Below are 19,714 nucleotides of genomic sequence, written 5' to 3'. Positions count from 1 at the left end.
CGGGGTATTAGACCCAAAGAAGGCCTGCGGGCGAAAATCGCCTGACCGCCTGACCAGTCTGGGAGCTGCCAGCGCGCACCGGCGGCCGAGGGCGAGGAGACACCTGTTTTTTGGTCCTGGTCCCGGGTAAGCACCTCATCCACCCAAATCCTGCTCCACAGGATTCTCCATGAAAGCCCGAGAAGGAAGGGGCGCGGCTTCCTAGTCCTCGCCGCAGAGCGCCACGTCCCTCTTGGCTCACCCTCCCCGAGGCTCCTACGCCTTAGAGCTCCACACCGCCCGCCTCCTAGCCCTCCGGCGCGGCCTGGTCTCCGCCCTAGCCAATCGGCGCCTTCCACTCTCCCGGTGGGACCAATCAGCGGCTGCCGGGGACTCGGGCTGTCGCCATGGCAGCAGGGAGGCGGGAGCGCGCCGTGGGTAGAAGTACAGTGCAGAGCCGGCGGCTGGGGGCTTTAGAGGCCAGCCTGTTCCCTGCAAGCATTCAGCAGGCGGAGCCTCGCGCTTGGAGACCCGGCTTCGTAAAGCTGGCGGCCTCGAGGTGGGTGAGGATCGGGAGGCTGGAGCGGGTCCTGAGATAAAGCTCAGTTCGCCTGCCCTGCCCCAGCAGTGAGGATGGTGGGAGCTCAACTATGGACGGGCACAGTGGGGAGTAGGTTCCAACTCTAGCTGGAGGCGCGGGGTCCCTTTCTCCGTTCCACCCGCTGCAGGGCACTGGTGCTTTCTTTGGGGTCTATCAAGGGGCAGGCTTTTGGCGAAGAGCAGGCGAGGGGCGGTAAGTGCAGGACCGAGTCCCGGGGTGGGCTCCAGCCTGGCCTTGGCAGGGCGATGGGCGAGGGAGGTGCTCACTGGTGAACAGGGTACACCTACCACTTCCAAGCTGATGCTCTCCACATCCTGCGACGCCGAGCTGAGCTAGGCCGGTGAATCCTGCTCTTCTGCCGATTCTGTTAAGCTGGCAGCCGCTGACATCAGGAAAGGAGAAAGTTCGTGCCAGTGGTGGTATTGTTTTCCCTAAGCGACAAATCTTTAGATGTGAGATGGTGGTATGGAGTTTGAGAAAGACGGTACTTTCTTGTTGCACCTGCTAAATGGTAACCGAGTGACTAAACGTTTGTTTAGTTTATTGTTGTGGATAGTTCTGGGCAGTGGTTTTGGATGACAATTATTTTTATAAAGTTAAGCAAGAGAGGAAATATGAACTTGAACCATTGAACCATTCTCGTTTCTTGGAGACATAAACCTCTTGAAAGTCTCAAAGTGTCTACTAAACTCCTAAACTGGATAGTGTCCATTTACACAATTGAATAAGAATGCTGCCATCTAAGCCTTTTATTAAAGCTATTAAATCCATGGGTGAATATGAACACCAAACTATGTATTACTTTGGTTAGAAAAGGGAGGAGGAGGGAGAAGTGAGGTTAAATGCAATTATATCAGATTGTCAGTTTTGTTTGAAGGAAATTGTGGACTTTCCTTATAAGAACTGAATTGATGAGATGGTTGCTTTAAGGAATGCATGAAAAGTAACATGATTAATGGTATAATAGATTTGGATCGGGTAGCTTATAGTATTTTTTTTAACAGCCTACTTAAATTACTTGTTTCTTAAGATCCTCCCTCACAAATTTGGTTGAATAGTGTGAGGCAGTCTCCAGATTCTTACATCTTGTCCCTCATAGATAGTGCCTTGGATTCATTCAGATTTAAGCCAAGTTGTATTTCTTGTTTTATAAAATTTGAAAACTAAGTTCAACAAATGTTGAACAAACAGATATTTCAACAATTCTTCCTCAGTAGAGTCCAAAGTTTAAGAAAAAACATCGAAATTTAGAATTAGAAATGAAATATCAAATAATATCCCTCATGTTATTAAGGTGAACACAGGAACTTCTGTTTCTCATCTTGGTCTTGAAACTCCCCATGATCTGCTCCAGCTTTCCAAGATGAGTGAAAAATTCGTTTGTCTCCTTGTAGTTATCCATGTTGTTCTCCATCTATTCTAGTTTTATCTGTTTTGCAAGGGTGGAGTCCATGTTGTATTTACATTTCCCGAGGTATTTATTGTTTATACCACACATTTTGTATATACCTTTTCAGTATGCTTTTTGCCAAGTTGGTTTGTGCTCTGTAAATACCAGTTAAAATGACTTGCACAATTAAGACAATAAAGGTACGCTTCAAAACAGTGGTAATTGATTATGGGCACTAATATAGAGTATCAGTAGCATGCTCAATACCGGTGTCTTTTTATTTTGGGACATATTATATACCTCCTAGACATACCAACGGAGAAGGCAGTGGCACCCCACTTCAGTACTCTTGCCTGGAAAATCCCATGGACAGAGGAGCCTGGTGGGCTGCAGTCCATGGAGTCGCGAAGAGTCGGACACGACTGAGCGACTTCACTTTCACTTTTCACTTTCATGCATTGGAGAAGGAAATGGCAACCCACTCCAGTGTCCTTGCCTGGAGAATCCCAGGGACGGGGGAGCCTGGTGGGCTGCTGTCTATGGGGTCGCACAGAGTTGGACACGACTGAAGCGACTTAGCAGCAGCAGCAGCAGCAGACATACCAAACTAATTTTTGTGTTATTTAGAATACACACTTTGTAAGCGTTTTCCACTTTCTAAGGACCGTTTGGGTGACTGAAGTGTGCGAAATACCCTTTTAAGTATTGGATAGCTGGAGGAATCAAGTGTAAGATTTAAAAATGTATCAAAAATAATTCTTAAAGTAAATAATCCTCTAAGTATTGTGAGTAATTGAGTTGACTATATTTGACATGATAGATGATTAACTTTTTAAAAAATAATTGAAGGTCTAAAATGGGGAAACTGTTATGCTTAATACATGCAGTTAGTTTATAGACTTTAAAAAACAGGTTTCTAACAATTTAAAATAATTTATTCAAGGAAAGACCTTGATAACTTTAATGACTAATCTAAATTTTCTAAAATCACCACAATCTGGTAAAAAGTATATTTCATTAGAATTAATTCTAAAGGCCAGATTCCAATCCTGGCTCTGCCAGGTGATCTTGGCCAAGTCAGTTAACTTCCCTGTGCCTTAAACCTTTTATAAAAGTAGGATCTGAACCAAACCACTTCTAAGATCATTTCTGGTTCCAGCATGCTCTGATTTAAAAAATCTAAAGCAACCTAATGAAAAATTAAATAGCAGCTGCATTTCTTTTATTTTTTGGCAGAACTTTTCGACATACTGTATTTTAGTTATCTGAAGTACAGTTCAGTTCAGTTCAGTCGCTCAGTCGTGTCTGACTCTGCCACCCCGTAGACTGTAGCACACCAGGCCTCCCTGTCCATCACCAACTCCTGGAGTTTACTCAAACTCATGTCCATGAGTCGGTGATGCCATCCAACCATCTCATCCTCTGTTGTCCCCTTCTCCTCCCGCCTTCAGTCCTTCCCACCATCAGGGTCTTTTCAAATGAGTCAGCTCTTCGCATCAGGTGGCCAAAGTATTGGAGTTTCAGCTTCAGCATCAGTCCTTCCAATGAACACTCAGAACTGATCTCCTTTAGGATGGACTGGTTGGATCTCCTTGCAGTCCAAGGGACTCTCAAGAGTCTCCTCCAACACCACAGTTGAAAAGCATCAATTCTTCGGTACTCAGCTTTCTTTACAGTCCAATTCTCACATCCATACATGACCACTGGAAAAACCATAGCCTTGATGAGATGGACCTTTGTTGGCAAAGTAATGTCTGTGCTTTTTAATATGCTATCTAGGTTGGTCATAACTTTTCTTCCAAGGAGTAAGCATCTTAATTTCATGGCTGCAGTCACCATCTGCAGTGATTTTGGAGCCCCCCAAAATAAAGTCAGCTACTGTTTCCACTCTTTCTCCATCTATTTGCCATGAAGTGATGGGACTGGATGCCATGATCTTTGTTTTCTGAATGTTGAACTTTAAGCCAGCTTTTTCAGTCTCCTCTTTCACTTTCAAGAGGCTCTGAAGTACAGTATGTGTAAATAATGAAGACACTATAATTTTAATAAATTTAAAAATTTTGCTGTTGCTTTTATGTTTATTGAATATACATATGAGCAATGGTATTTGCTTTTCAGAAACTCATTATCAAGCATGCTGTAGGGGTTGGGGAGAGATAAATTAGGAGTTTGAGATTAATATACACACATTATTAATAATAAAACCGATAAGCAGCAAGGACCTGCTGTATATCACAGGGAACTATATTTAATATCTTAATAACCTATAATATAAAATAATCTGAAAAGAATATATATATGTATACCTGAATCACTTTGTTGTGTACCTGAAAGTAACACAACATTGTAAATTAGTTAGTTATACTTCAGTTTTTAAAAAGAGTTGATTTAAAAAAAATTAGTACTAAATAGCCATCTGTTAAGATTGAGAAAAAAGGCAAATACTGGTTTTCTTGATTGGTGTCTTTTTCTACAGATACGAGCATCAAAGACACTAAGATCTATACTGATATCTTGATACAGGGAAGGGTTAGAATATAGCTCAGCTGGTCATACATCTGATATTTTATTCTGAATCTCACTTTCCTATTGACTGTCACTTTCAAATGGAAAAGTGGAGCTGAGCAGTAGGTTGCCTTTTGCCCTTTTCACTGCTGCCATGGAGAAATTTAGAAGCCATCTATTTTTCTCCACCCCACTCCTTTTCTCTGTCAGAATTCTGACACTGACAGTAGGTTGAAGCAACCCAAGTTTCCTGACTTGAAGGAAGAAACATGGGTCTCTTCCCGAAGCTTTATTTTAATGTCAGAGAGGAAGATATTATATTCTTCTTTTGTGGGTTATATTTTTTTCATTGACCTGCATCAAGACTTTGGCTGTGGCAATGCTCTAAGGAGAGCGCTAAGGTGGTCTTTCAAAAAAAAAATGACATTTTAAGGTTGTATGTCAAACTAGCTTATTGCTGTTTAAGTTCAATGACTTTGGGTGTTTACAACACCAATTTTTATTATTTAAATATATAGATATTAAATTTTCAAGACAGGAAGGGCATTACTGTTTATGAAGCATTTACTGTTGCCATGTACGGTGCTAGTTCCACTGTATGCATTCTTATTTTCATCCAGTCAAAAGCTTATGAAGAAGTATTAGTCTGATTTTTGGCTAGGAAAATCGAGACTCAGAGAGTCAAGTAGCTTGGCAGTAAAGGGGAGTGGTTAGGATTCAATCTGTGGTTTATTTTTACCATCTAATAAAAGTCATGTGCCTTTCCAACATAAGTTGCATATGATCACTCTCCTGCTTAGATAATTTTATGTTAACTATAGTACCATGAAAAGAAATAAATATGTGTTCTTAAAATCTGAAGATATTTTATTTCCTTATTTTCTTTATATACTGCTTAGAAATAATTGATTATATTCACTGGTGAGTTTGCAATATAACTGCCTTATATTTTACAGTTGGGTGGTGGGTTTCAAAAAAGAATTTGAGATATTGTGCTTTATTACTGATCTCTGTGCTTAAGGCATAGGCCAAGCTTAATTTTTAAAAGTGGTAATAAGAGTAAAAAAGGATTCTAGGTAAAGATTTTAAGAAAAAAATCCAGTTAAGGATTGAATGGGGAAACTTAGAATGTATATTGAAGTCTCATTGAAGAGGGAAAAATAAGCTTTTAGTTTGAACTTTTCTTAACTATTTAAAAGAAGAGAAATATGATAAAACCTTGGCATATAAATAAATATCTTTGCTTATTTGGGTCTTTGATTCTATTTGGATAATATATTTCTTTTCCTTCCCCACAGGGATATGATATAGACTCCTTCCACAGTATGGAAATGTTGGCACCTTTTATTTTCACAGAATTTGACAAATATATACACTATAATGTGCCACTACCACTGTAATAAGCCTAAATTTATGTTTATGTTTATTTTTATTTATTTTTTTATATTTAGAAACTGTGAAGAGTCAGTTTTTAGTGAAAAAGCATTGAGACAGGAGCCAGACCCACCTCTTCACTAATTTGATATTGTGCAAGTCATCTTACCTCTCTGGATCTCAGTTGCCTCATCTGTAAAAGGGAGATAGAAATTCTTTACCTGTTTGAAGGTAAGTGATCAGTTAAGAGGGCTTCCCAGGTGGCTCAGTGGTAAAGAACCCTCCTGCTAATGCAGGAGATGTAAGAGACATGGGTTTGATCTCTAGGTCGGGAAGATCCCCTGGAGGAGGGCATGGCAACCCACTCCAGTATTCTTGCCTGGAAAATCCCATGGACAGAGGAGCCTGGCAGGCTACAGTCCGTAGGGTTGCAAAGAGTCAGACACGACTGAAGCAACTTAGCACACTTGCACGATCAGTTAAGAAAGCAAAAATGAAAACAGACTTAGTGGTGGCTTAAACATAAAATATTTATTTCCTCATGTGAAGTAATTCTTAAAGTAGGCAATCTAGGATAGTAGCTTCATAAAGTTGCCAGGGACTTAAACTTTTTCCAGTTCTTTGATCTGTTATCCCTAAAATGTGGCCCTGGTCCTCATAGTCCAAAATAGCTGCCAGAGCTGTATCCATCAAAGCAAAGTTCCGGGTAGCAAGACAAAGACAAAGAAAGATGCAACCTCTCCCTTAAAGGAGATTATTCTGAATGAAAGGAATTATCCTTTGGTTATAATAATAACCAAAAGATTATCCCAAGCCAGGGAAGCAGGGAGATGTAGCTGAATGCATGGTTGCCTTGAATAAAATTGGGCTTTTGTTATTGCAGAGGAAGGGAAGATTTGGATATTGACTGGCAAGTAGAAGTGTTTGCACAACATGAATCTTTTTCTCTTTCATCCCTGAGATCTGTGTGCTGTGATAAGCACTCGAAGAGGCTTCAGTAATTTGTCATGTCAGAGTTTTAAGTCTGGCCATTATCTCCAGAAGGAAATAACTTTCATCTAACAAATTGTTTTTCTTTTTTTATGTTTATCCCAGGATTCATTGTAGGCGGCTTTCTGTCTTAATTGGGTATTTGTTCTGGTTATTTAAAAAAAATTACCCATAAATATTCAATAGTAGATGTTTGTTATATAGCTAACATTTATTGAGCCACTTGCTTTATGCAAAGTACTAAAAAGACAGATAAGTTATCCAAAGGGTATCACATAATAAGTCATCAGTAAGTAAATTTATGTTGAAAATTGTTATCCACCTTAAGATACTTTTAAGTTCAATGTTGTCATGCAAGAAACATTGTTGCCTTTGTTGGTTAAAAGATGTTGTGGTTTTGTGTGTGTGTGTGTGTGTGTGTGTGTGTGTTTAACCACTCAACTGTCAACTGTCTTGAAATTTCCTTTTACTTAACTACTCTCCCTTGCCTAATTTACTTAGGTATATCAATATTTTATTTCCTTCTAGAAGTTTATGGATAGAAGTGAAGTGAAGCGAAATCTCTCAGTTGTGTCTGACTCTTTGCGACCCCATGGACTGTCGCCCACCAGGCTCCTCTGTCCATAGAATTCTCCAGGCAAGAGTACTGGAGTGGGTTGCCATTTCTTACTCCAGAGGATATTCCCGACCCAGGGATTGAACCCAGGTCTCCTGCATTGCAATCAGACACTTTACCGCCTGAGCCACCAGGAAAGCCCAAATATACCCTATACTTGTCACATGAAATGATTCAATTGCCATTTTATCTGTAAAGAAAGTGAATTGAAATAAAATTTTGAGAAAAGGAAACTGAAATTTAGGGAATGGAAATTGGTGAGGGAAGAACTTAAAGACTCAGTCCATCATTTAGGGATATTAGAAAGATTATAAGGAGCATTTAGCATTGTAAGTCAACTCGCTGAAAATATCTTATTTGCTAAATACAATTTTAATGCCTTAAATTTTTTTCAGTTAATAGAAAGCATAATGCTATGTGTTGTTTTGTAAGCAGCTTTTTTTTCAAACTGCAATTGTTTACTTAATAGGCTGCCTTCCACATTGGATTGAAAACCCTATGAGGGTAGAGACTGTGTCTATCTCACTTACCTTTGTATCTAGCCTAATATCTGGAATATAGTAGGTACTTAGTAAGTGTTTGTTAAATTAATAAATAACAGATAACAGAGTAAAGAAAACATACTTCAATTCAGTCTTAAATTTAAAAGCAATAGGAGTAAAAGAAGCAGGTTGGAGGGAGAAACCGATAAATGAGGAAGGAAGAGAGACTGTTGAAAGGAAAGCGAGACAAACTAGTTTCAGTTTTCTGTATTCTTCACCCTTCTTACCCACGACCATTCTTGTTAACCACTACCAGGATATTTGTCCCTATAAGCAAAACAGGAAACACACACACACAGACACATACACACCCCTACCCACTCACACCCACACCCACCCCAGGTAGACTTAATCCCGATAATTACTGGTAAGAATCAGTAGTTGAGAAATGTGCTTCTGTGTATGAATGGGAATTTTGTTTTGGTAGAGACAGGGAAGGATAGAGAAGCTTATTTTTAGGACTTGGAAATTGTGGGGAATTATTTTGTATCTACTGAATGTTAGGAGAGGCTTAAGAACTTTGTTTATTTTGTGCTTTTGCTTAAGGCTCTAATGCCTTTGGGATCTGTGCTTTCCATGCTGTCTTGAGATCACTTCCTGATTTAGAATTTTACATTATCCTACTTTAGAGTGTTAATTTCAGTCTATCCTGGTTTGGATCAGTCTACTGTGTCAACCTCATTTAGCCCAGTATTTTCTCTTTAGGTCTCTGTTCTTATGGACAAAGAGGTTGATAAAAGAAAGGAGAAGGCCATTCTTACTGATCTGATAGTGGAAGAAAAGTATCAATAAATTAGTTACCCTTTTTCTCCATTGCCTCTCTTTATCACTCATCTCTCCTTCTTTTGTATGGACATTTATATATTACTGGATTCACGAAAATCTGGAAACTTGTCTCTGACACATTTGACATTATCTTGGCATTTAAAGAGATTTTTATAACATTACTTTTATACCTAATGAGCTAGAAAAATGTTCATTTCTTTTATTATGACAACAGTTAACTTTTATTGAGGCCTTATTAAGGAGTAAATGTTTTAATTAGCTTTAGGCTCCAGTAAGTTAATTGTCCTAATTATTTATGAAATAAACACTAAAAGATTCAAAATTAATAGAAGGGAAAAGTATATTTAAAAAATTCTTCATCAATCAAAAACAAAATTTAAATACAGGCAAGAAAGGAAAGGAAATAAATAGTAAAGAGGCAGGGTACATAGAAAGCCCCCCAAAAGGTGGTGTTTCATTGACTCTAAGACTCCATTTGTTGCAGGAAGGAGAACCTCTTCCAGGGCCGGAAAGTGGGCTCTTATCTAGCACTCAGAAATGAATTGCCTGAGGAGACACTTGAGCTGACAAAGCAAGAAATTTTATTGGAAAGGGAGCCCAAGGGGAGAGCAGTAGGGTAAGGGAACCCAGGAGAACTGCTCTGCCACGTGGCTCTGAGTCTTGGGTTTTATGGTGATGGGGTTAGTTTCCAGGTTGTCTTTGGCCAGTCATTCTGACTCAGAGTCCTTGGTGACACGCGCATTGCTTAGCCAAGATGGATGCCAGCAAGAAGGATTCTGGGAGGTGGTCGGACACGTGGTGTCTCATTTTGACCTTTCCTGAACTCTTCTGATTGCTGGTGGCTTATTAGTTTTGTGTTTGTTACTAGGACCTCCTGTCCTAAAACAGCTCATGCAAATGGTTACTATGGTGCCTGGCCAGGGTGGGCAGTTTCAGTCAGTGTGCTTCCCCTAACACACTGATATTAAGACACACCATTTCATACCATAGAGAATACATATTGCCCATAAAACCGAGTTCTTTATCACTTAGAATTTCATTCTGTGTTTACCGAAAGTGCTTTTTAAGATATATTTAAACATACAGATTTTTCTTACATCGCATTTGCAGATACATTAAGAAATTTAAAGAAGCTAAATAAATCAGTTAAGGTATTTCTAAGACTCTTTCACATTCGTAACCTAAGTCTTCTGAAATGCTTCCTTGATTCAGAATTGTGAATGTTTGTGTTTTCCCACATGACATTTTCCTCTCTACTGTGGAGAGTGATGGTGATTTAATTCTAGGAGTTTCTTTAAAACCATTTGCCTGGGATTTTCTTCCAAGCTTCTGACCTTCATTTTGCAAGCTTTGATGCCAGTGCGTTCCTGAAGATGATCATCATCTTACAAGCTTTGATGCTGGTGCTTTTCAAAAGATGATGATGGGAAGTTGTCAGATTCATCTTCTTTCCCCAGTCCCTCCATCAGTGGTCTATTTACCACTGATGGGTTACAGTTTGTCTAGACATGGCATCAGAAATAACATCCAGTTGGGATACCTTTCAGGCAACCTATTCTTCAAATATTCAGGTATGCAGCCTCAGAATGCATCCAGAACTAAATTCACACACTTGAAAGGCTACTAAAGGCTCTTGGACATTCAAGCCAGCTTTAGTTAACCTTCCTTTCCTAGCCATAATCCCTCTTTCACATGTAACATTTTTGGGAAATTCTTTTGTAGTTTAAAGTTTAATATGGCAAGAACTTTTGGCCATAGATGCCTATGCCAGTGTTAGAGTAATATGCTATATCCTCTGCAGCTCATTCTTGGAGTGTCAGTCTCTTTAGCACCTTTAGCATTACTGCATCATTTTGAGGCCTGTAAAAGAGCATCAGGATTTTTTCAGCATTTCCTGTGGACTAAATTCATCTTTGTTGCTTTTTCCTCAAAATTACTTGGAAGTTATGTGGCTTCTGTTCAGTGTTGGTTGGAAGTCTCTGACAAGTTGACATTTGCCTTAGCGATTCATGAATCCAGCAAATCAGTCTTAATATTCTATAAATTTTTTTTATTGGAGACATAGTTTCTGCTGCCTTCATTTGTGTTGTTTGGCTGTTTATAAATAATCTTGTTATATCTCAAAATGTAAGGTAGTTTTGTCTATTTGTGGGTATCTTCCTGTCTGTAGTCAGGTGAAACACTTAGATGTTCCTTTACAAGACAGTGCAAAGTTGCAGTTATTCCTTTAACATCAAATATTTGCTTTACTAGTATCAACTACTTCATTTCTATGTTTACAAAATAGCTTTTTCTTTCTTTCCTTTTTTTTTTTTTTTTGGCCAGAAGGCTTGTGGCATCTTGTTTCCTGAACAGGGATTGATGCTGGGCAGTGAAAGCCCCAAATCCTAACCACTAGGCCACCAGTTGTCATTGTTGTTCAGTTGCTTAGTCGTGTCCTCTTTGTGAAGGCATGGTCTGCAGCATGCCAGGCTTCCCTGTCCTTTACTATCTCCCAGATTTTGCTCAAACTCATGTCCATTGAATTGGTGATGCCATCCAACCATCTCATCCTCTTTCGTCCCCTTCTTCTCCTGCCTTCAATCTTTCGCACCGTCAGGGTCTTTTCCCATGAGTTGACTCTTTGCATCAAGTGACCAAAGAACTGGAGCTTCAGCTTTAGCATCAGTCCTTCCAAAGGATATTCAGGAGTGATTTCTTTTAGGATTGACTGGTCAAACCAGGCCACCAGGGAACTCCCCCAAATAGCCTTTCATTTTAATGCCAAATCATAATTTAGTCCTTTTGAAGATGTATTAAATTGCAATTAAATTCAATTTGTGAGAGACCAAAAATGCAAAAACTCAGTCTAAAGTAATGGCGGTAGGAATAGCTATAATAAAGTTCATGTCTGTGTTGGCAGTAAAGATTATGTTGCTACTGCCACTTAGTCAACCACTTTTTAATGTTCTATTAACTGAAAAACACTGATTTCTGAGATGTTAAACTGAGGAATTAAGTACATTGTCAGTACTTTGATTAGATATAAACAGAGAAAATATTCTAGTTGGAAAGATTGTTATGCTGAATTTTAAGAAAGCATGTGAGAATGTTTGTGTGTGGGTATGTATGTGTATCTATACACTAATCAAAAGAAAACTGGTTTAAAAACTATCAAAATAGACCTTAAGGCAAATTAGGATATAAAGGTCACTCAAGTGTGAAAAAGATTAAATCTACCAGAAACCTAGAAAATCTTGTTTCAGTTCAGTTCAGTCACTCAGTCGTGTCCAACTCTCTGCGACCCCATGAATCGCAGCACGCCCAGGCCTCCCTGTCCATCACCAACTCCCAGAGTTCACTCAGACTCACGTCCAATCTTGTTTGTGTACATTTAAAAACACAGCCTCAAAATAGTTAAAGGAAAATGGACAGAATTATAAGGAAAAACAGATAAATCCAAAATTATAGTGCAAGATTTTCACTTTTCTAGTAGGATAATAGTCATTTTATCTAGACAAAAGTGATTAAGAATGTAAAAACTGGATAATTATGAAAAGTTATAGAGCTTAGCTAATTTTAAAACGTACATACTTTTATAGTAAATTATGCTTGCAAATTGTAACTGTTCCTTTTTTAATGTTCACATCTCTTTTACAAGCTCAGGTTTTTTGCTCTATTTTTCATTACTTTAAAAAAAGTTGAAGTATGATTGACATATCTTAAAATTCACTCTTTAAAAAGTGTACAATGTCTCACACTCTATCCAAAGTGTGAGGTGTTCCTGGCTGTACTTCATTTTTACTATATCTAGACAGGAAATTTTATTGGTAGTTGATTTTTGTGTTCTTTGTATCCCACCACCTAAATCTTCTATTTGATCTACCAAGGTCGTTTTCAGCTGGCTGAATAAGCAGTGTTTGGTTTAAAGGCATTTACGAATCATATAGCTTAATCATTTCTTACAATTGGTGTGAATACAAACAATTTTATTAGCATTTCTGATAATGTAGCAGAAAAGATCTACATTTTATTCAATGGAATTTACTAATAATAGAATCTAAGAGTGTAAATAATACTGAGGTCTAATTGAATTCTCCTTTAAAAAATTCATTATTAAAAAAAATGGGGAAACAAGTGGGGAAAGTTAATTGGCTGACCTATGATCACATAGCAAGTGGATAGTGTATACACCTAAATTTAACTTGCCTTACTCTTCTTAGGTATAACACCTTTTAAAAAAATTAGAGTATAATTGCTTTACAATATTGTGTTAGTTTCTGCTGTACTACAAAGTGGATCAGTTATACTTATACATATATCCCCTCCTTTTTGAGCCTTCTACTTCCCGCTAGTGGTAAAGAACCTGCCTGCCAATGCAGGAGACTTAAGAGATGTGGGGTTTGATCCCTGGGTCATGAAGATCCCCTGGAGAAGGAAATGGCAACCCACTCCAATATTCTTGCCTGGAAAATTCCATAGACAGAGGAGCCTGGTGGGCTACCGTCCATGGGGTTGCAAAGAGACACGACTGAAGTGATTTAGCATGCACGCATTCCCTTCCCCTTGAGCCTCCCACCTCCCCAGTCTCATCCCTCTAGATCATCACAGAGCACCAAGCTGAGCTCCCTGTATTAGAGAGCATCTTCCCACTAGCTGTCTATTTTACACGTGGTAGTATCATCCATTTTTCTTTTCCTTGAGGATCAAATTTACTTTTCAGATAAGCATTCTCTTTGTCTCTCATTGCAGAGGAGGTTTGTGAATAACAGAGCTAAGGGAAACAGTATGTTTTCAAATGTTAGCTGCTTCAGCTTGTTAAAATAGACTTTGCACCCCTCACCCCCCACCTCCCTCAAAGATTCTTTGATTTAGATGATCTGGAGTAAGCCCTGATAATGTGCATTTCTAACAAATTCCCAAGTGGTGCTGGTGCTGCTGGCTCAGGGACCACCACACTGAGAATCACTGCTTAAAAGCAGACATAGGCTTTGGAGTCAGTTACTCCTAGGTCCAAACTCTGGATCTACCACTTACTGCCATGTGACCCAGTTCAAATTTTGTAACTGATATGTTTCAGATTCCTGTACTTTAAAATGAGAATAATAGTATTTATTTCACAGGGCCATTGTAAGAATTAAATTAATGTAATAAAAAAATTTAGCATACTGATTAGTACATAGTATGTGTAGTGTGTGTGTGTGTGTGTGTGTGTGTGTGTGTGTGAAAGTTGCTCAGTCGTGTCTGACTCTTTGTGACCCCATGGACTATAAAGTCCATGGAATTCTCCAAGCCAGAATACTGGAGTGGGTAGCCGTTCCTTTCTCCAGGGGAGCTTCCCAACCCAGGGATCAACCCAGGTCTCCCACTTTGCAGGAAGACTCTTTACCAGCTGAGTCACCAGGGAAGTACGTAGTAGACACTCAATAGATGGTTTCTGTTGTTATTTATAATAAGCATAGGACTCAGTTAAATGTTTATGCACCATAAACTCATCCACTATTTTAGAGCAGATGCTCAGAGACTTTTTGTCACTTTGAGATGCTATCAGGACGCATGCACACAGACATTTTCATATACACAAACACATTCCTCCATGACTCTCTTCATTTTATGATAGACTTGAAAAAAGAATGAGAGAGTAGAAATGACAAATTGGTGAAGCGATTCCACTTCCAAGACTGTATTTAACTAAGGTTTATATTTATTACTCTCAGGCTTCTATTGTGTATTGAAGTAAAGGTGAACACTATAAAAAAGGGCATATTTAACAGCATGCAACATAGCTTCCAGTTGCTAAGCAGAACTGTTTATTAATGTATGTGTTGTATGGTGGGAAAAGGAGAGCCTGAGGAACATTGGAGATGAACCCAGGGTGGAGGAAGGAGTCTGTGTGAAAGGGTCTTTTAAACTCTGGATTGACTGTTTCAAGTGATAGTAGTCACAGTTCCTGGTGGGGTTTGGAAATGAAGTTATGGAGGTGTATCACTGAGCTGACTTTCCACATGCACATTGTAGAGACTATTCAAATCATTTTGAGCTTCCCTGATGGCTTAGCAGTAAAGGATCTGGCTGCAGTGCAGGAGCTGCAGGAGATGCAGGTTCTATCCCTGGGTTGGGAAGAGTCCCTGGAGGAGGACATTGCGACCTACTCCAGTATTCTTGCCTGGAGAATCCCATGGACAGAGGAGCCTAGTGGTCTACAATCCATAGGGTCACAAAGAGTCGGACATGACTGAAGCAACTTAGCACGCATGCCCAAATCATTTTAGCAATTACTCATTTTCTAACTATATGTGTACCATGTTAGGGGCCATTGAGATTCAATTAAGCCCCAGAAGTATATGTAGAAGACATCAAAATTGACTTGAGCAGTTAACTTGGGCTTTCAGTCGTGATTACACTTAAAACTCTAGTGTTGTCTAATAGTCATTAGATTGGTCAGCCTGTTTACAGTGGCATAAGGGACTTGCAAAGGTAAACAAAAATTTCAATTCAGAATTTTAAAAAAACTAACTCAAACTTCTTAAATTAATTTTTTAAAAGGTAAAAGGTATAGCTAATAAATACTTGAAAAGATGGTCAACATCAGTAGCCAATAAAATGCAAATCAAACTCACAATAAGATACTGCTTCACACCCAGTACGTTGGCTGTAATAAAAGAGAGACAATAAATAGCATGTGTTCGCGAGGATGTAGAAATTGGAGGCCTTGTATAGTACTCGTGGTAGTGGGAAAAGATATAGCTGCCATGGAAAACAGTTTGGCAGTTCCTCAAGAAATTATAAATGGAGTTACAGAATTGATCTAGCAATTCTCCTCCTAGATATACAACAAAAAGAATTCAAGTTGTTGTGTCAAACACAGTAACTGGAACATAAATATTCATAGTAGTATCATTCATACTAGCCGAAAAAAGTAGAAGTAGGACTTCCCTGGTGGTGCAGTAGCTAAGAATCTGCCTGCCAGTACAGGAGATACGAGCTTGATTCCTGGTCTGGGAAGATTCCACGTGCTGTGGAGCAACTAAACCTATGTGCCACAACTACTAAGCCCATGCATGCTCTAGGGCCTGAGAGCTGCAACTACTGAGCCCTGGAGCCTAGAACCTGTGCCCTGCAGCAAGGGAAGCCACCACAATGAGAAGCCTGTGCATCTCAATGAAGAGCAGCCCCCACTCCCTGCAACTAGAGAAAGACCACTTGTAGCAGCAAATACTGAGTGTGACCAATAAATAAATAAATAAAAATTTAAAGCAACAACAAAAAAGGAGACCATTTATTGTAATCTTTAGTAAAAAAAAAAAGAAAGCAGAAATAACCCAAATTTTCATCAACTGATGGACTGATAAACAAAATGTAGAATATCCATACAGTAGAATATCTATTCAGCTGTAAAAAAAAAAAAATGAAGTGCTGATTCATGTTACAACATGTTACAACATTTAGCATAATGCTAAACGAAAAAAGCCAGATATAGAAAAGGCCATTTGTTATATGATTCCGTTTATATAAAATGTCCAGAGGAGGCAAATCTATATAGACCGAAAGCAGATTTGCGGTTCCCACAGACTGAGAATAGGGGAAATGGGAGTGACTGCTAATAGGTATGTGGTTTCTTTCTGACATGATGAAAATGTTCTAAAATTGGATTATGTTGTTAATCGCACAGCCTTCGGAATATACTAAAAACCACTGAATTGTGTGATTGGTAAGGGTAAGTTTTATAGCATGTAAATTATATCTCAAAAGAACAAAGGCAAAACATATACCTATAGTGGGCATGAAGCATGAATGAGAAATAAGCCTTTTTTATCATAAAAAATCGTTGTGAGAAGAGGAGGTGATTCACGGCCAGGAAAAGATTCTGTGGAAAAACAAATCATCCTTCTGTTAGAGATTCCTAACGCCGAGTAGCCCGTCACAAATCCTCAAAGTCTTACGAAGATGGGAACATATTAAACTTCATTGAGCCAATATGTCCCAAACATTTCATTATAAGTGACATTTACTCACAACAGTCATGTTGAAGGACTAGTGTCCTAGAGAAGAGTGAGTCTTGGACTTGAGATACATATGTAAGGATCACTTGGAATGTTTGTTTAATCAGATTCCAGGGTCCTACCCCAGAGAGTCTGACTCTAGAAGTCTTGGATGCAACCTGAGAATTTGCATTTCCAACAAGCTCCCAGATGATTTTATCCTCTAAAGTTGAGAACTAAACTTTGAGTAGCATCTTTATAGAACAGACAAATCCTGTACCTTAGATGGGAGAATTTTATGGCAAGTGAATTGTATCTCAATAATGATGCTAAAAATTTTGATATACTAGAAATAGCACTAAAATGTGAATTCTAGTGATTATGTTAATTCAAGACAATGCTGTGTGAGTGAATCATTTCCATTAAAAATTTCTTCATCTGTAAAATGAGTCACTGCTATATACTACCTAGGGTTGTGGTGAAAATGAGGCAGTGTATCCTTCCAAACTGTGTTCTGTGGATAAAGACATGTTACTTAAAAAAAAGTCCATGGCCAGCTAAGTTTGGAAGTCTCTGAATTAAATAATGCATATTCCAGATTGACGGTCAGGCCATTATTTTTGGCTTGGATCCTATTATCAGTCTATGTATATCAAATAAATTAAGTATGAGCTTTTCATTCATTCTAATTCTTATAGTAGATCCTCTGGAGCTACAAATATCCTTATGAAGTAGAAAATTAATAAGCAAGATTTGAACAATATTTTTTTAAAGATTTATTTATCTATTTTTGGCTGCACTGGCTCTTGGTTGCTGTGTGCAGGCTTTCTCTATCTGTGGAGGGCAGGGGTTGCTCTCTAGCTGTGCTTGGACTTCTCACTGTTGCGGCTGTCTGGTTGCGGGGCACAGGCTCTAGGCATACAGGCTTCAGTCGTTGCAGCACCTGGGCTCAGTAGTTGTGGCACATAGGCTTAGTTGCCCAGTGGCATGTGGGATCTTCCTGGACCAGATGTCTCCTGCCTTGCAAGGCGGATTCTTAACTACTGGAACACCAGGATCCCCAAGATTTGAATAATATTGTGCGACCAGCACTAGTTGTTTCTCTTTTGCTTCAACCCTGTTGCATCTTGCTTGATATTTTATTGACCTATTTATTTGAAAAATTGTTGACCAAAAAGAACTTTGTCATATGTGGGAGGAGAAGAGGGCAACAGAGGATGAGATGGTTGGATGGCATCACCGACTTAATGGACATGAGTTTGATCAAACTAGATAGTGAAGGACAGGGAAACCTGGCATGCTGCTGGGGTCGCAAAGAGTTGGACATGATTTAATGACTGAACAATGAACAACATTGGCTATGATAAAATAATGTCTGGTAAGGTTAAGAGAATATTTGTAGCCAGTTATTTGTCTTTTTAAATCAATTTATGTTCATAGAGCAAATTACTTTCAAAATTAGATCAAAGCTAATTTAAATATAATATCCAGAAATAATTTTGGCTCTTTAGTATTTTAATTGAGGAAAAATATATAGTTTTCCCTTCTCCCTTTCTTAAACTTGGGCTATTTTTTTTTTTAATTGAGTTCCTCATTACCATCTTTATTTGAAGCTTTTTAAATTAACCAAATGTTTTCTTATATAAGCAGTTTAAACTTTAAAATTTTGTTTACTTGTCTTTTTAATCTTAGTGGAAAAGCATTTCTTTCCTGATTTTCCTTAGTGATCTACTTTAAGCATTATTTTTGGTGTTATAATCTATTCTTAACTCCTTTCTTAGAATTCTAGAATTCCTAGAATTAAGTTCCCTAAAATTGAGTATATTAATTATATTACTAATTGTGGTATTATTAATGTGGTATTAATGTGGTAATGTGGTGTATATATATATATATATATATATATATATATATATATATAGTTTGGAAATGTTTTTTCAGAACCTTAATATAATTGTACCTTTATTTCAGATGAAGTGGAGGACTATCCTTCCACAGTGTTGTTTTTTCTTGGTTACATGTGCACTTACTGCTCTTGAAGCTGTGCCTATAGACATAGACAAGACAAAAGTAAAAGCTGCTCAGCCTGTGGACAGTGCAAAGATAGAACCACCAGTAAGTGAAATGACAAAGATAACCTTGTGGGAAGAATTTTAAATAAATTTATTACTTATAAAATTGGAAATTTAGGAACTATTTTTCAAAAAGTAGTAAAAAGTATAATGAATAAGTATATGTTGTTGTTTAATATTAGACAAAATTTGTTTAATGTAGTTATACTAGATATATATATCTAACTAGTATATTAGATAGTATATAAGAGAATTTACCATAATACGTTTCCAAGATGGAGATAACCAGCCAAGAGAACGTTGTATTCAGAGAAGAGACAGATAACAGTGAAGGAGACAGGTGACAATGGGGTAAAGTCAATAATTTTAATATTATTGGTTAAGTCTACATTGTCTAAGCAATATAGAAAATTGGCTTTTACATAGGAAAAACTTGACATTGGTTCTGATACAACATTCTTCATTTGAAAAATAGTTTTTTAACTTTGACTGCCCAAACTGTCAAAGTAGGTTTGTCTCAATACCATTTTTCTAGACCTTTTTTTGTTTGTTTTGTTTTTTAGGATTGAGATCTTTAGATACAGGGAAGGAAAAACTTTCAGAAGAGTTATTGTTTGTTTCTTAATTTGAAGGATACTGGACTTTATTATGATGAATACCTCAAGCAAGTGATTGATGTGCTGGAAACAGATAGTCATTTCAGAGAAAAGCTCCAGAAAGCAGACATAGAGGAAATAAAGGTAAATGTAATTAAATAATTGTTTGAGAAATATTTAAGCATGCCAGACACTGAGCTAAGTATTGGGATGACAAAGATGGGTCTCATTTGTAGCCCTTAAAGAACTCTAGGGAGACTAATACCAAGAAAAAGATTACTACAATGAATATACGATAAGTA

General features: G+C 38.1%; 1 protein-coding gene across 1 annotated transcript in view; it reads left to right on the top strand.

Annotated features, from left to right (window-relative positions):
• Nucleotides 1-422: 422 nt before the first annotated feature.
• NUCB2 (nucleobindin 2) overlaps nucleotides 423-19,714 on the top strand; it is a 42,270-nt gene continuing 22,978 nt past the window's right edge. The window contains exons 1-4 of the mRNA XM_068988735.1: nucleotides 423-538; nucleotides 5,927-6,080; nucleotides 18,716-18,859; nucleotides 19,449-19,556. Of these exons, the coding sequence (XP_068844836.1) occupies nucleotides 18,716-18,859; nucleotides 19,449-19,556 (252 nt within the window). The 5' untranslated portion in view covers nucleotides 423-538; nucleotides 5,927-6,080. The remainder of the gene's footprint in view (nucleotides 539-5,926; nucleotides 6,081-18,715; nucleotides 18,860-19,448; nucleotides 19,557-19,714) is intronic.

Source organism: Capricornis sumatraensis, chromosome 16 (genome assembly GCF_032405125.1).
Source record: "Capricornis sumatraensis isolate serow.1 chromosome 16, serow.2, whole genome shotgun sequence".
Taxonomy (NCBI): domain Eukaryota; kingdom Metazoa; phylum Chordata; class Mammalia; order Artiodactyla; family Bovidae; genus Capricornis; species Capricornis sumatraensis.
Note: the sequence above shows the minus strand (reverse complement) of the source record. Positions and strands in the feature narration are given on the sequence as shown.